Raw genomic sequence first — 18,147 nt, 5'->3', positions numbered from 1 at the left:
TGGCTTTCTTTGCATAAATGTTCGCCGCCCGAACGCTTAGCACAAGGGCAACGCAGACTGTACTCTTAAGGGTATTGTTAAGTGTTATGTGATGCTGAAAGGAAGGACAGTGTCCGTTTCGGCAAAGTGACATGCAAAGAAGACCTCAGGTCTCTGAAGGGAAGATTTACTACTAGCGATGAGTGCTCTTTCAGGCATGCAGACTGCGTTTCTTATTGCACGTAAATGTTCACACTTGGTTTGATACGAAAATATTGTTGCTGAATGAAGGAGGTATAAGGTGGAATTAGAATGCAGTGATGTGCTTGCATAATAACATGGGCTGTTTCAGAAGAATTCACCTCGTTGTTTAGTATTTTCGTTGTTTATACACTAGAACGAGTAATATCATTAACGAAGCTTCTTCTGCGCGGTCACCACGTCCTTTTTGTTGCATTCGCGTATTTTTCTGGTGGCAAGTGAATACTTATAGCAACTTCAAACCGTCATGCATATCCTCTAGAACTGATTTTTGACCGCGAACGCAGATATAATTTTATTCGCGTTAAGATTCTGCTGAAAATTTTGTAATTGACACAGTTTTTAAACCTCCTCTTCTTAACTTTTTTGCAAACTTTCATTTTCATTCATCCTTTTTCGATATTATCTGATGCGCATTGATATTTAAAACACACTTCTGTTCGCGCGAGACTCTTCTTTCCGTAAAACCTGTTGGAGGCATGACCTTTTTTGTTGTATGATTCCTTTTGACGTTTTGATATGTTACATGTACAGTTGCACCATCTTTTTTTCTCAGCAAGGCGGATTCATGAGTACGGAATATGAACAGGGAGAGCCTACCCATTGAGGTGTTTAAAAATGGCAGCAAGTGCTTGGAGCTTGGCGCCTCTGCCTGCGAGGTGAAAAAAGTCATAAAAATTCCTATTTTAATACCCGAAACTGCCTCTGGACAATTGGGAAAAATATTTTTAAAATGCTCAATTAATTTTTTTAAATTCTAGTCTAAAGAAAAAGATTCTCAAAGGTATTCTTCCGTGAAAAAAATTTCAGTTTGAGGGTGAGTGGAGTGAGAAATTTGCTTACCCCTTAAATACATCTTTGAACAAAACACATTGTGCTGGATCACTGGCTATGACGTTCGGCAGCCTGATCACCAGCTCGCGAGATGAATCCTAGACATTGGTGGCCGTGTTTCGGTGGAGGCGAAATGCAGGAACCCTCATGCACTGAGATTTCAGCGCACATTAAGGAACTCCGGGTGGCCGAAATTATTCCGAGGCTCCCATTACGGTGTCCCTCATCGCCCAAAGTGCTGTTTCGGCACGTAAAAGCACGTCCATTCTTCGGCCAAGCTCTCAAGGGCTGAACAATTTGGCTTCAATCGACTATGTAATTAGGCCTACTTTTCTTTCACCAGTCACGTTTATTCACTGATTTGCAATATTCATATTGGTACGGTGTTAGTACCAAAAGCATGGTTGCTATTATCATTTCAGCAGTTTTTTTACCAGGTATATTCCCTGGGACTTTCACCGTCTTCGTGTAGTCCAAGCATGTCTGGGTAAAAAAAAAAAACGCCGTGATGTTAATAATGTGAAATGAGATGGCTGCATTCCGACCAATAAAGCGGTATATAGCAGTGTAAGGTAGAGAAAATAAGCAGTCAGGCTAATGTGCATTCGACTACCTTTCACTGTGAAATGAGAAACGAATATTAAACGGATATATAAAGTTGGACGAGGGGATGGCGACATATTCGTCGTTAGTGCTGTGAATTGACCAGTCTAACTTAAGGTGTGCAAAAAGCCCATGAGAATTCTTTCCTTTTATTTTTTTTGGTTCTGTACGAAACATATTTTAGGTTGAGGCGTAACCTGAGACGCCCAAGGTTTCAGCTCTGGGCCTTCATTATTACAATTACAATATTGGACCTTCGATGCGTTAGCACTGAAACACAGTATGAATGTTAGTCTGAAATCAACTTTCTGTGGACGCTAATTATTGACAAAAAAATCTGTATATAGCCATCATAAATCTCTGAAACCGAAATGGCCCCGCAGTACGTTGTGATTATTTTCTTTCCGTAATTTCTAATGCATGGTCATCTTTAAACTTTGGCAGCTTTCTTTTCATGGATGTGGGTGTATGAAATTCACTTTATGTGAAAGATGGAAGAGGGTGCCAAAAAACTAAAAAAACGGAACCGAATCCCTGTTCTCCTTCTTTTCGAACTCACCCGGAACAAGAATTTATTTCATCTACCCTAAATTACAAAAATAAACTTCAGCAGTAAGACGCAAAGGCATTCAAATGAGATATGGCTGCCTTCCAACTACAATTGCTTGCTTTGCTAGTTCTTTCATTAACCGTGAATGTTCACGTCTCGTGCTACTCGCTTCCTCTCGCACTTGGCAACTTTCTTTTCTCGTTTTTGTTTGTTTCACACCGGTATTAAGAAGCCACGACGAAGCAAAAATAAGAAGCCTGCTTTTTTGGCCGGAGGCCGCACCGCTGCTCTCATATTTGGTGCGATTGTATTCGTTGCCCGAAAATAAGTCGGTTGGCGTTTAAGAGAGGCACGCACTTGAAAACCGGCACAACCGCTTTTGAAGTAGTAAAAAAAAACACCTCAGATGCAAGGAGAAATGGAGAGAGACAAGGCAGGGACAAGGACAGACATTCTTCTCTCGGCTTCTCGGTATCGCGGCGCTGCTTTTAACGCTTTAGTGCGTAAGCGTAATGTACGGCTTCACCGCTGCGTGGTCTTAGTGCAGGCAGCGGAAAAGCCGCGCGATGCGTCCGGAGCCGGAGCTGGCGTCTCTATCTGTCTCGGGCCTCAATCTCGGCGATGCACGGTGAAGGGGTGCAATCCCGAGATGCTCGGGGCCGGCCCGGGGGCGGCCGGGGCCGGGACCCCACGGGCCCGCCGCAGTGTGCGTGCGTGCGCGGGCTCGCCGCCGGCGCTCGCCGGCCATTTGTTGCGCGTCTAAACGAGGAATAATGGAGCGCTCCCTGGGTGACCACTCCGTCTCGTCCAATCTGCGGCCGCGGGACGAGGATGGACGTTGCAGTGCCTCGCAGGGAGAAGAGGCCCATTTGTTACGGCCTGAGGCCCCCGCCGAGGAACCCAAGAGACTTGTCGACCGGTCAAGCAGCCATTGCCAGGGCCAGGCCTCACGCGGCCGCGCATTTTTCACCACACTCGGCGGGCCTATCTCTCGCGCCGCGCACGGCGAGAGTACCCCCCCGTTCCGCCTTCGCCCACTCTGTCCTGTCGCCCTTCTTACTCGGTCAGTGCGCGACCCTGCGCTGTACCGGCCAGATGTGCGCCCACTGCTCACCACAGCCTAGCGTGAGAGGCACAAACAGACCCCGTGGCTTGATTAAATTCTGACTGGGCAGCGCGGGCCGGTCAGTTGCTGCCCGCTGTTGTGCATCTCTGAGACCCCGGTGTCACGCGAATGCTGTCCGGGACGGACGCCCTTTTGGGGACACCGCCGCTTGCAACCTCGGCCCAAATCTTATTGTTCGTCTTCGTCCCTCCTGCTCATAGGAGAGCGTGTATTTCTTTCATTATGGAAATCACAAGTTACAAAAGTACGTCGGTGGGTCTCATAATGGCAGGAAACTGAATTAAATCAACCCGCTGGTTTTTTTTACTACCTTCGTGAATAAACAAAGTACAGAGAACCGAAAAGCGCTGCCACTTTGTCAATCACGAGTTTCTCTGCTCTCATGCTGGTTTTGCACACTACGCATGCACCGGAGTGTACCATGCCCGGTAAATTGAAATGAATACACTTGGCCGCCGAACAATGAAATCACTGGCCCGAAGCTGGGATTATCGGTCTCTACGGTAATGTACTGCCACGCACTTCATTTATGCGCGCCATTCACGCGGCATCCGGAAGGCTGCTGCTTCTCCGTTGAACGTTACAAAAAACAACATAATTTTGCTTGCAAGAAAGAAATTAAAAAGGAAACAAATGCTAATAATAATAATAATTGGTTTTTTGGGGAAAGGAAATGGCGCAGTATTTGTCTCATATATCGTTGGACACCTGAACCGCGTCGTAAGGGAAGGGATAAAGGAGGGAGTGAAAGAAGAAAGGAAGAAGAGGTGCCGTAGTGGAGGGCTCCGGAATAATTTCGACCACCTGGAGATCTTTAACGTGCACTGACATCGCACAGCACACGGGCGCCTTAGCGTTTTTCCTCCATAAAAACGCAGCCGCCGCGTTTTTATGGAGGAAAAACGCTGCAAAGTTCTGTTTCAACGCCATTTGAGAACTTTAAATTGAAAATTGGTTTTTGAAGAACGGAAATGGCACATTAATTGTCTCACATCTCTGTTGACACCCTAACCGCGCCGCAAGGGAAGGGAGAATGGCGGGTGTGGAATAAGAAAAAGAGAAATAGGCGCCGTAGCGGAGGACTATGAAATAGTTTCGACCCCTTGGGGATCTTTAATGTGCACAGGTACCACACAGCTCAACGCACAGCACACGAGCGCATTTGCATTTCGCCTTTTATAACTGCCCAATTTAATTTTTGAACCATAGAATGTAATGTCTTTACAAAACTACCCGCGCAAGTGCGCGAAACGTAAGGAAATAACGAATGTGCGGCTTAGTTGCACTGAAGGCAATGGAACGTTCATGGAATTTACTTTTTCGTAACGGACTTAAACAAAACTTCTTGGATTCGTTAAGTTCTTCTCTTTCTCTTTGTGCAAGTAAGTACTCGCTCCCAGACTACAAGCAACTCGCTCACAAAGCTGCAAACGAAACGGCGCCATATCCTAGGAGGCACGCGGTAGTGAGCTCCACTAGGGCTAATTTCAAGCACGTCTAGAAGCACCAAAGTTTTCGTAGATGAGCGTTTTCGAATTTCGCTGACGTCAAAATTTCCCTGCTATTGCCAGAATACAGCTCGCGATCCCGTGCTTGGTATCGGAAGGCCATATCCGCTGAAAGCCCGCAAGCGCGTGTTTAAACTTCACCACACTTTAAAATAAAAAGAAAAAATCGTCAAATACAGGCGGCAACTAATATTCGGCCCGGCCCATACGGCCCTTGGCGCTCGGGTATAAATAGTTAGTTTGTTGTTTCTATTGTGTTTATTTTTGCGCAGTTTAAGCGGTCTCTGCATGAAAGCCGTCCAATCACCTACCAAGCCTGTGTACGACGTGATCTGTTCATTCGTTTATGCTCGTTTATTTCCTTCACATTCAATCCTAGTCGACGCGCAGTGATTGCGGCGTAGAACTGGGATAGAAAGCTGTCAGCACCTGGGAGTTCTAGGCCAGTACTACATTCTTTCAAGGAAATGAGGCTGTTCCCTAGCAGCTTATTAGAGAAACAAAATGTACTCAGGCTCTAATTTAGAAAAATTTCGACGCTAGTTAAAGGCTCTGCACTAAGACCTAGAATCCGGAATCTTGCGGTAAATGGGTATCCAGCACAGCATCCTATCTTTTTCCTTGGGCGCATGGACCATACAAAGATTCACTTTTTCGTTTCGGAGAGCGAAACGTTACGTTTTACTATTTTGGTCCACTGTCACTGACGTCTTCCGCCGTGACTTACGTCACCGGAAAGCCACGGCTAACCACAGAGGAAGAAATGAATGGTGTACGGTTTAAGATTTATGAGGGTTTAACGTCTCACAGCGACTCAGGCTATGAGAGACGCCGTAGTGAACAGCTGCGGATGATTTCGACCACGTGGGGTTCTTTAACGTGCACTGACATCGCACAGTACACGGGCCTCTAGTATTTTGCCTCTATCGAAATGCGACCACTGCGGCCCGAATCGAACCCGCGTCTTTCGGGTCATGAGCCGAACACCATAACCAGTGAGCCACCACGGCGGCCACCAAATGATTAAAAAATGGAAAGAAAACTTAGGAAAGTCAACAAATAAAAATCTTGTAACAAAAACGTTACAAGTTCCTCAGTCATGCGGCTAACCTTCTATAAACGGGGTGTCTTTATTTTTAAGGCCATACAGACTTTTCTTTTAAAAGCAGTGAAATATAAGTCGGTGTGTCCTGTGTGAGAAGATTATTCGGCAAGTATAACGTTATGTCCGTGATAGAGTGGAATTAAAAACCAACTTTACAGTCCAAGTATTAGCGTTCAAAATCATACTGCAGAACTGAAGGTCATCAACACTGAGCGCTGACACTGCAGGTTCTAAAATTTATCAAAATGCATCATAGCTGGAGGCACTGAAGCACCTGTGTAGGCCCTTGGAAATCATTTAACCTTGTTTTCCACGTTGCACGTTAGTGAAGTAACGTCACTGCTCGCCATTAAGACGACGACGTAAACGCTGGCCGTGCTTCCTTGCTCTTGGTAGGTGCGCGGGGTGTCGTCGCAGAAACCCATCTTGTGTGGGATTGTAAAATTTAGCGTTTAGTGCATACCGCCAATTTGGCTTGTTTTCTCACTATTTTTTATCTGCCGGAGTTGAGGACTATATTTCATTCATGGCTTCGCAAGAGTATACACTGCCGCATACGTTGTCAGGACCAAATTCAGTCACTTCGATCGAAGTGTTCCTGGCAATTAATCAAATATTTCCTGTTGTCTGCGGTGCATGACGCCGTTCGCTATAGCGGCTTCGATTTCAGATTAAAATAAAAGTAAAACATTTTCGTACCTACCACTAACTTAAGTCGTTAACGATTTAGGCCTCTGCAAACTCCCTATCAGTGTTTTTAAACTTCTTTCACGGATACACAGCTTTCGAATATGAATGTCCGGGGAAAGTGGATCGTAGTGCAAGCTTGCCGACCAAGCAGAGTTGTTTTTTTCAGAGGCTGCTCCTCCTCCTCCTCGCCACTCTAGCTTTTGTTTAATCTGCTCAATTGAACGGAAATAACTTTTTTCATGGCAGGGTTTTTCACCAAACTGCTTTCGTACGGTCAAGCATTTATACCTCAAGACTTCGAGCCAAATTTCAGCCGCGGCTTGGCTTCCTTTCAGGAGGTTCTACAGAATGCAATAACTTAAGAGGCGCATTCATTTTACGTGCACATTGCAATCTCGCTTCGTTGTGTTTCTCAGAGTAAAGTGCGACTATCACCGAACGTTATTGCTGCATGTTTTGTCAGTGCCTGGAACCCTTCAGCGGCAAGTTATGACTCATACAGGATCCCGAACGATGACCGTTACGTCGTCGTGCTGCCTACAATTTCCGAATTTTTACTCCCAATGCATTCAACCTAACCCTGAGCTTCTCGCGTGTCTTTTAGCGCGCGTTTCATTTTTCACCGAGTGGCTGTTTTGTTTTTGTTTCTTTTTCGTCACGCTCGGGAAGCGGCGAAGAGCCATGCATAAAAAGGCCCCGCGGAAAAGCTTCGCGTAGCGAACAAAAGCGCCGCTGTACAGGCAAAGAGAAATGACCCGCGCGAAAGCATAGAAACGCGTAAAACGCGGGCCGATTTCGCAAACCTTCTCATTCGTGATAAAAGTACAAGTCAGAATGCGAACGTAAACATGTTTACGCGCTATTTCTTGGGGCCGTTTGTGAAGCGCAATGGGTTGAGTTGAAGCCCTGCACCAAACCGACCGTGGTGGTAGCCCAGCACTGCGGAGGGGGGAGACGTGTCTGGAACAAAAGCAGCGCCCGAACGCGAGGGCAGCGAGGTACTGAGGAAAAGTGAATCGGACGGGAGGAAGCGGCTGCGTAGCACTCGGCGCCGTTTCTATTCCCCCTTCCTCACTTTCGCCCCCCCCCCTCTTCCCTCCACCTTCCAACTGGTGCCTGCCTCCTCTTTCAGCCCGGAAGCCGTCCCGCAAGAGTGCGTGCCGTGCGAGGCCAACTGGGTGGTTATTCCTGAGACGGCCGCGCTGCAGCTTGCCTCGCGCTAGGCGCGGTTCCAACGTTCGACGAAAACCTTCAAGTTGATGCGCACTTTGTAGGCTCATGTTTCGAAACTACATGCATTAAACGTAAGGCCGTATTTCGCACTGCCGCTGCAGTAGATGAAGACATTACCCTCGCAGAGGTCCACTAGTGATGCTGCGCTCGTCCAAAGGGACAGGAGATAAATAGCGTGCACGGAGCCGAGCCCGTCTTTCCAGACTCCGCTGCCAGGGACTTTTGCGCGCGCACGAGTGCCCACGGACAAAGACGAAATGTCATTGCCGGTGCTCTAGCAGACACGCTTACTGCGAGTGCATTGTCCTAAGTAGTGCGCATAGGCTTTCGTCGAAGACATTGTGTGCCCGTCACATTATTCCGGCTTAATATATATATATATATATATATATATATATATATATATATATATATATATATATATATATATATATATATATATATATATATATATATATATATATATATATATATATATATATATATATATATATATATATATATATATACGTAGGGCTGCGGAGCAGGAGCATGCATACGGTGGTCGGTCCTGCAGGAGCTGCCGGCAAATTCAACGGCAAAATTCCAGTTCGGCGTTCTCTTCTTTCACTCCCTCCTTTATCCCTTCCCTTACGGCGTGGTTCAGGTGTCCAACGATATATGAGACAGATACTGCGCCATTTCCTTTCCACCAAAAACCAATTATTATTATTATTATTATTACTGGGGCGAGATTCGCGGAATCATGTGCGTCAAAGCCTTTCGTGTCTGGTCAGCACCCTTCCCTCTCCTGTCTGATCGAACTGCACTCTCGCTGGCTATCGTGATCACCTTAGCCACGAGCAGAAGATAATCGTGCAAGGATATTACGAAAACAATGCTTCATGATTACTTTGAGTGGCTCGCGAAACTTATCTTGCATAAGTGCTTTTCGTAACTGGCCATAAGCCTCCTAGTTCGCTATCATGATTGCGCTACCTTGCAGCTAACTATCGTGACTGCCACCGACCACTCACGGAACGCCGTTGTGTAACAGAAGATTAACGAACTTGGCCGCAGATCCTTGTGTTCACTAGTGGATGGTCGCACTTGCTGTAGCACTATCGTGTCACACTTGTATCTATAAATTAAGCGTAACGTAAGTGCGATAGAATGTACACGTCGAATTCCGTTCCGTCAATCGCAATAGGTTTCATTTTTGACGAGTTCTCGTTCGATTAAAAGAAATTTCGCCATGGTCCCACCATGTGGCGCGGGCAAGTTAGGACATCGCTTTTATCGTTTTTCTCGTCGCGTGAAGTATTCAAGTCGGCACAGTGCTTTAATTCGACATAAATTACAGAGAGCTTTTTCATCTGGTAACATAGCGCGTCTAAAAGAAAGCGTGAAAAGGTATAAGACCTCTTGCTCCCTCATATTGGCTGATATATCCGCTTCACACGAACGCAACGTGGACGATTACCAGCAGATCGGAAGTGCATTCAAGATTACACGTGGCACTTCACAGGTCTTCGTAGTCAGTTTACTTATCTGCACGGCTAATACGCTGTAGCTGTGGATATTTCTTGTAAAACACCATTCCGCACTCCATAAATAACGCTGTCGATCCGGCAACGCTGCGAGCTCACCAGTTCATCACTTACAGGCACACCACTGTTAAAAGGAGACTCGTTGCTGCACGGTTTCATCCAATATATTGTTCTGAAACAACAACGGCATGTTTCTTCGCATTCATGAGACTGAACTCCAATGAATGTGCCCATCATTAATTAGTTTCGGATTACTTTTTGTTGTCCACAACACGCAGACAGATTAATTCATTTACTACAAAAGAATGCCTCTAGTTTTATTCCCAACCGGCACTCTCCTCTCGGCGCTAGGAGATTGCGGCTAAAATAATAATAACAGCGTTCTGTCCATTAACGCCGGGGCTGATTCCATTCGCGTTTCTTGCTGCCTGCGATTTTGAAGAAAATGCGATGGTTTGCGAGAAGAACACCCTTCAATGTTCAATGTTCATGTCCTCTTCGGTGATCCACACATCCTGCCCATTCCATCCAAATTTTGAGAGGAACCAAACAAAAATTGGCGGTGGTTTACCTCTGGTTAAACCTGGAGTTAAACCTGGTTAAACCTGGAGCTGGCCGAGTGGAACTTGCTCAGTTGAAATGCAAAGTCAATCTTTCGCCGCTCCGTATCTTCTTCTTCGTCCCCTTAACGCGAAGAAGAAGCGTTCCTTCTTCACCTTCGTCCCACTTGAGACGGCGCATGCGCACAGGTGTTGAAGCTGGATTTCGCCGGCGCGCCGCGCCGTGCCGCCGGCAGCAGCAGCTGCTCCGCATCACGTGACCAGCCATGGCGCCGCACTGCCGCCAGCTGCTTCGCACCACGGGACCAACCACGTGACAGCGTCTCGGTGCAGCCACGGCGTTGCAGCGCAGCCACAGGGTGGCAGCGCCGTCACGTTGAAGGCTCGAAATGCTACCGTAATTTAGCTATCGCTACAAAATACCAGGTGAGGTATAAAGCTGCTTTTGTTTTGCAATTTTTGAAACAAAATTCCAATTTCTTAACCGGCGGACGAAAGCAGCATCTAATTTTTACACTACATGGTCGTGTCTAGAATACGCATGCGCTTGTGGTCCATATACTTCAGAACTAAAAAAAATTGACAGGCGATTACGATAGACGGCAATGCGAAATTTGAGCGCAGCTCTTCATGTATTTTCGCGCCATGGCTGGCAGGTGGCGTGGTGTGCTGCTGGACACCCTCCAGGATCTTACCGTGGAAGACACCTTCCGGTTGTCCACTTCTCCGAAGTCACCGTGGCAGGTGGCATTTCGTTCTGCTACTACCTGCCACTTGTCAGCTACCTGTGACCTGTCAGGTGGTGTCTTCCGCCAATTACGCCGACAACGCCGACGACTACGACGCGGAATGCAGGAACGGGCACCCAAGAGCTGCGCTCTAAATAATTTGCAAAAATACTCGAAAGAGCAGCCATGCTAGCACACAGTGACTATAAAATAAACTTGGTGTAACAGAAGCTAAACGTACTCTTTCGTGACATGGTTCAAAGATTCATGCGAGAAATTCTCGGCTAAAATTCTTCTGTGGTATTTAATACTCCGAAAGTGTCATTATATCGGAATTCCTGTGGTTGTGGTGGTGAACAACTTTATTCTGGCAACAAATTAGGTGCGTTAGATATCTCAAGCCTGGAGTACAGATATCCCGAACAAGAGACTGCCCTTTGAAAATCAGCGAACTTACTTTTAAGGGCGACTCTCCTTTATTTCTTTTTTCTCCGAACAGCCTGCAACTGGAATCGCACTTCCGCTGTGGGTGTTGAAATCACATCTGTTTATGCCTTTTACAAGGCTTCGATAGTAAAGATATTTTTGCAACACCGTGCTGTAAGGCGAGAAAAGGAAATGCAGAAAATAAATACGTGAAGTATGACAGCTGGCGTTCTCAAACCTGGACGTGTGGGTTGCCGGGCACACAGAGAGACGCCCCCTTCATGGGAAGATGCAAAAACAGGTTGCTGCCAGCCCGAAAAGTTTAGTCACGTCCTTGCCACTACTCGTTGCAATTTTCATGCAGCATCGCTGCTTCTGCTCTTGGTATCTCCCACGAGGCGCTGCCGCTGCCGGCTAAAACAGGTCAGTACGGCCATTCCGGCCCCATTTCAGAGTGGCTCTTGAGCAAGCCGAGTTGGAGGCAAGTTTAGAGACCAGGAAGCATCTAGAATTTCTCTACGGTTCGGTTAAGTCGTTCACACGCATCACCATCCATGCGGCTTTGAGCAAATCGTAGCCATTACCTAAATAAAATAGCAACCGTGCAACTGAAGTGCACGTCATTGCTTAATAGCCAGAATTTACCAATGCATTTAACTTTCTGTCTCCTGGGTTCCCGGCATTTGAGCTGCACGCCCGCCGAGACCTCATTCCGCTCACTGCTAGAGCCGGGGCACGGGGCCGGACATCACTAAAAGAGCAGAGCTCGCTGTGTAGAAACGAAGGGAGAACCTCTCCAACTCAAAAGATGCCAGGACCCTTCGTTTCTTCATTATCGCCTTCAGTATGCTGAATGAAGGGTCCGTTTCCTTGTTAGCCTTATTACCACAGACAGCCTGGTGCAACCGGTAATGCCCCATCGCACTTTCAAAGTGCACTCCCAACAAAGCTTCAGTGTTTCATTCCACGTTTAAGTTACTAGGTAGCTCACCGTCTGAAAATTCTGCGGCTATGCCGAGAACCACTCGAAGGCTTTAGCTGTTACCCTACGACAAGGGGCTCCTAGAAGTGGCTCATTCCTCAGAGCAAGTCGTTGCCTGTCGGTGGCGGTAGCGGCCATTAAAATGCGTGCTTACCGCTTGGGCTACGCTCAGCCGCTGCGAATGGCACAGGAACCTTTTTCGGCGTCATTAACGACATTTATTCGCTCCACCTGACGCAATCAAACCCAGTTTTGTCATTATCCTACTCAAGAACACACAACCACAACGGAATAAACGGGTGGAGACGACGCTGCTCCTCCTCAGCAGAGCCGTTCACAGGTTTACCGGGTCTGAAAACATAAGCAGTGCCTGCGACGCATATTCAGAGCGTCGGCGCGGTGTCGTATCGCGCGCACGCTTCGCTAATCCTGACGCATAATTTTTGCCTATTTATTCATTTATTTATTTATTTAAGATACCTTACAGGGCCCAAAAGGGCACTGAGTAAGGGAGGAAAAATAACGGGTTAAGTACGATAGGAACAAGTTGTTAAATACAACGCGCAGTACAAGGCAAAAAAGTAAAAACAATTATAATTATACAGGGCAAATCGTAACAAGACATACATCGCCGCGAGCAACAAAAAGTATATAAAAAGTAGCAAAAGTGCATCGCGTGTGCCCAATACACATCTAAAGAAAAAGCAGTAGCCATAATAAAAATTCGAATTGTCGGAACTGCACAAGAACCCTAAATATAATACATTAGCAACGAGGAGAAAAAGAACTTATGGGATAGAACAACCTACAAGACACAATGTCGTTAAACAAAATGTTTGTGCTGCTAGTATCGGAATGGTTGGTGGTAGCAGATAGATGCGATACTGTCGGGAAGATCATTCAAAAGAAAAATGGCACGTGGAAGTGCTTCAGAAGCCACCTGTTTCGTTGAGAAGAAGTGGAAGAAGAGGATATGAAACCGCTCTCTCTTCCTACTAGAGGCCCCACAGATCACGCAAAAGCAGATGGATAGAGGCAAGGAGTGCGTGAGAGATCAAATAACAGTGCAAAAGTGCGTGCGTGATTGTTGTTTGCATTGGGCGTAAAATTGCTCTTTGTGATTGTCACTTTTCTCGCTACAATGAGCTAAACTTAGCGCTTCACTGCTGCTCGTAATGGGTACTAAAAACAACTGAATTATTTCGTTTTTTTATTTTGCATAATGTCGGGGTTTTCCATTCCACGGGACTATTTATCGCGCGAAACGTAATAACCTCAGCTCAAGAGAAAAGTTATTGAATTATTAGGATGTCAAAGCGCCTAGAATCGCGTTTCACTAGCGGCCGACAGCGACTGGTAACTTGTATCTGCAGAACATATCGAATGTTTATTCTCAGATTGTGGGGATAGCGAAAGCACTTGGCTATGAAGCCCCCATTTTTTTTAGTTTTTGTATTTCAGGAACGTTATGCCTCTGCGCACCTGCAACTTATCAGAATGACAGCTATATTAGTTAGCCCGTTAATATCGTTTCTCGCCAGCGAAAACGCTAACAACGCGAACAACGGGACTCTACTGGTTACTGATGACCATTGTGCTTTCTCCGCTGTCGACGAGGAAGCGCAATTCAGCTCGATGAGTCCCCGCAGGCATACTGCTTGACATCCGACAGCAAGGTCAGTCTGACCTTCGTCGTGCGACTCGGTGTCCTGCGAAGGCTGCGCTCGGCGCGAACTTTCCCAAGCCAAAGATTGGGCTGTTCAGCTTCATTTCAAGATAAACGGGACATAAATCAACCACCTATGAGCACTTCTATTGATTACGATTGAAAGTGCGGTCAGAAAATGCACGTGGAGACTGCGTGCATCTTTTTTATCAATATGGCGTTCCCATATATTCGTATCATGGATAACAAGAAAGGCACACCCTCTGTAATCTTCCCTTCCGCATACGCAAACCTATATCTCTAAGCTACTAATAGGTCAGAAAACGCAAGGTATGATTTCTTTGAAAAAAAAATCCTATTAACTCGGCAGTTACATTGGTTCCGCAGTACTAGTAATACATGGCATAGAGCTATAATTCAAATAATGCTCAGAGCGAGAAACCTGAATGGATACCTGTATTATACAAGCCGGCTAACCATAAACGTTTTTAGAACGGAGGGGAGACGTAATGCTTTTTTTTAATTGTCCTTGTGAGTTGTGATTGCGATTTTTTTTTAAAACCGAGCTGGCCATTAAGGAAAAATTAATTGAGTGGATGCGCTGTAAGCAGTGCTCTCAGTGGATTGAGTGCTAACGCGATCGATTTTGTCGATTTTAATAAAATATGAGCATGTGTTAAAGCTACCACGCTTCAGAAGATGTAATTTTGTTTCAGACCCTTGTTTAATTTATGGCCTCTCGGGGTTTAACGTCCCAAAGCAGCTGAGGCTATGATGGAGGCCCCAGTGAAGGGCTCCGAAAATTTCGACCACCTGGGGTTCTTTAACGTCCATGTTTTAATTTACCGCTGGAATCGTTGATATTATATATAGTATTAGTGCAAAGCCAAGCATCGACCTACTTCTCTTTTTTCTCACTTGGAACAAGCTCGTTTCCTTCGCAAACAGAGTGTTGTTTCGACAAGTTTCATAGGCCTTTATTAATTTCACTTTCAGCTGCTGTGGAACAAAGTTCTAGTTTTACCCTGAAGTACAGCTGAACGAACCATTTGCGGCATGCCTTCTGAGAGCAGTTTTTCAGCTGTGATTTCACGATTTTTTCTTGTCGATTGGTTGGTAAAACCCCCGCTCTACAACAACAACAAAAAAAGTCATACCCCGTAACAGAAATTATTGCAGCACCTGCGTCCACAAAACTCACTTCTGCGTGCCTTTAAAACGAAAAAAGAATTTTCCAAACTTTAATTTTAAATTTTATTTCGCTGAATGTAGTCAGAAAATTATGTGTGAAAAAATGAACCCTTAGGCTTCCCGGCTAGACCTGGGCCCATGCAATAGGTACAATTAATAAGCTCTGTCACGTTGCCAGGAATTCGGGACGGTGGTCTATAGTTCACTTGCGCATAACGTGAAAAAATCAGCTGTTTTTTTTCTAAAAAAACGCATGACGGCAAAAAAGGTTCAATCTGAGGTGCTGCGTTGGACAACTCGTCTATGCCGCGTTGTGTACGTGTGTCTGGCCGCATTGGTTTCTGGCCCTGCAGCGCGTGATGGGGTCACCATGTCGTGAAAATGTGAATTTCGGACAATATTTATCTGTGTTTCGAAAAGCACGCCATTGAATAATGAAATACTCAGTCGCAGTTCCATTTGAAGCCGATAAAAAAAGTGATTGGAGATTTCCGGTAGATTCTTCAAAACATCGTCTTTTTGTCGCCCAGAAGGGCTCCAAATTTTCGTCGTTTCAATCGAAACCCATTTGTTTAAACTTTGAATGGTTTTGAAACAAACGTTAAGCTACAGTGTAGAACTGCTGCTACTTTTGGTATATGCGGGGAATGCCCTATAGCTTCATTCCTGCGGAAAAGCCCATTCAGTTGTCTGTACGGTTAGGTATACCCGAAAAATGCATGGGCGATCAATTGGATTGATGCGGCGGAAATGCGATAGCATTTGTCTTTCATTCGCCAATATATTCCAGTCCTAATTCTATTCCAATTATGAGTCTATTCTATTGGCTTTCACTTCCCAATGAATTACAATTCTGATTCTATTCCAGTTCCGATTACGCAACTACGCAAAAAATGTCCTATTGATAGATCACGGTGACTCCTCATAGAGCTACCTGTGCATTGACGCTGCGCTGAAGACATCGGCAGGTGGCTGCTTCAAACACAGCCGCCGGTGGGGCTTGTGATATCCAGGTTGCTCTTCCCGAGCAATGCGAGAAGGAATAGCTCCTACAGGCCGCATATTTTGCACGCATAGTTCTTCAGGAGGCCGCATATTTTGCACGTAGGCCTGCCATTGTCTGAGTCATTTTCTTAGTAATTTTAGTTATTGCCTAATCATTCTGTTTCCGGCGTCTCCCTCCTCCTTACAATTGGAGAAGGAAGGAGGGGAAGAGGGATCGGCTGATAGGCGGCACGTAGAAAAAAGGCAAATTACACTGAACACCACCTAGCAGGTGAAGGATTCATGCAGACGCCGACTCCGCCGCTGCCGGAGAGTTTTCGCCTTCATCACCTTCCTAGCGCTATTGCATTAAAGCGCGACTTCTCCCAAAGAAGCCGCACAGATCGCACGGCTTAGCGGCGCTACCTGGAGTCTGCCCCAGATTACCGTTAACGCTTTGGGAACGGTGCTATACTCGGGGACTGCTTTCTGTGGCTATGCAGTAGAAGTTACGAGGACGAGGCGCAAGGCTTTTACAAGCGTGGTCTAATCACGGGTCCAGTAGGGAGGGAGATGGGCGTTTAAGCTGGCGGCGCTCGCTCGTAGCTTCCCCTGCGTTGCCGCAGAAAGCTGTCCACGAGTATAGCATGAGAGCCTGAACACCTTTACTCCTGAGGCCAAGTTCCGCAGGGCTTCTCCTCTTCGCTTTTGTACGCGTGTCGATCGATTCATCTGTATCATCCTTATCTGGAGCTGCCTTTCAGATGCAGCACTCCAACGAGTCAACAGTACTGCGTGTGGACACAGTCGGGGATGCATTACTCGTACCTGCATATAAACACCTGCGTCAATTAGGAGTGTGAGGTAAAACATTAGCGCCTACGACCCACAACTCGCGCAGGTGGTTAAATGCAGGGTCCGGGACAGATATCAAAGGCTGTGGTCTCACGCGTCTTGCGCTTAACACATCCCACTGCGCTAATTATCATGGATGATCTAATATTCCGGACGGGAACATGGTCTCTGTAATTCCCACGTCTGGTATTTTTTTTATCAAACTGGTTGATCATGACAGTATCGAACAGAGTGTACATGAACTGGTAGCCCCGCGCATGCGCTGTGGGCCGTAGGAGCTTATGGTGTACTGCCTCGATGGAAAGAAACGCGAACAACCCGGCGCCAGCACGCTCCGCTGTTTCAATTTCTTTTCGCCGCGTTTTTACTTCGGTGATAGCAAAGAGACCCTATACTCGTTCATGGTACATTCTAGGACGACTCTAATGTCTATTTCGTACCACCCAGGTAAAAGCGCGATCAAAATAAATTCCGACAGCTGGGCGTGTTGGCGCCGGGTTGTTCGCGTTTCTTTCCATCGAGGTGGTACCTTACAGTTATCCACCGCCGCCTACGGAACAGAGCATGACATTTGCCTGCTAACACACGCAGTTGTATATATGCAGGTGCCCAGTTGGGTGCCATCGACTGAGTCTACACGCGGTACTGTTAACTCGTCGCATTCAAGGATGAAGCGCACTTACGTGAAGGACTGAAAGTACTGCTGCTGTTCTGGATCACGTGGAGGCTGCCAGTAAAATTGCCGTGAGCACGGAAACACGTGGAGTGGGAAATGCTTCTTACCAATGATGTGGAGCTCCACGTCGTAGCTCCTGCGAGCTCCGTGCTTGTACTCGACGTTGCAGACGTAGAGGCCGTGGTCCTCGTAGCGCAGGTTCGAGATGGACAGCAGCGCGGGTCTGCGCACCGCCGAGAAGTGCGCGCGGCCCCGCAGGGACTCGGCCACCGAGTGGCGCGCCTGCATCAGGTTGCCCCGACGTCCGGGCGGCGGGTCCAGCGTGTACAGCGGCGTAGTCGGGTCGTCGACCCGATGCCACCAGACCTTGACAGCCGGGTCCGAGCGCGGCCCGAGGTCGCAGGGCAGGTCTGCGCTCGCTCCATCCGTCAGCACCACCGTCACTGCAAAACCAGTAGGAACAGAACCGTGAGCGGCGCGTGTCGTTGTAATGGTAGAGGGACAGCGAAAGAGAAGGAGAGATAATTGTTCTAACCGCGTCACAAGAGCCATGGCTACGCTCGTAAGAAAAGACCTCAAGGTTCAAGGTACCTGTCATAGAGTGGCAGCATTTTATTTTACTTGTGGTTGTATTTGTAGCTAAATGGTATGTTCGGCTTAA

At 46.8% G+C, this 18,147-nt stretch overlaps 1 protein-coding gene across 1 annotated transcript in view; it reads right to left on the bottom strand.

Annotated features, from left to right (window-relative positions):
- LOC144114241 (nephrin-like) overlaps positions 1 to 18,147 on the bottom strand; it is a 331,266-nt gene that overhangs the window by 65,772 nt on the left and 247,347 nt on the right. The window contains exon 2 of the mRNA XM_077647843.1: positions 17,594 to 17,929. Coding sequence (XP_077503969.1) covers positions 17,594 to 17,929 — 336 coding nt within the window. The remainder of the gene's footprint in view (positions 1 to 17,593; positions 17,930 to 18,147) is intronic.

Source organism: Amblyomma americanum, chromosome 1, assembly GCF_052857255.1.
Source record: "Amblyomma americanum isolate KBUSLIRL-KWMA chromosome 1, ASM5285725v1, whole genome shotgun sequence".
In the NCBI taxonomy this organism is placed as follows: Eukaryota; Metazoa; Arthropoda; class Arachnida; order Ixodida; family Ixodidae; genus Amblyomma; species Amblyomma americanum.
This window is presented reverse-complemented; position numbering and strand designations above follow the sequence as displayed.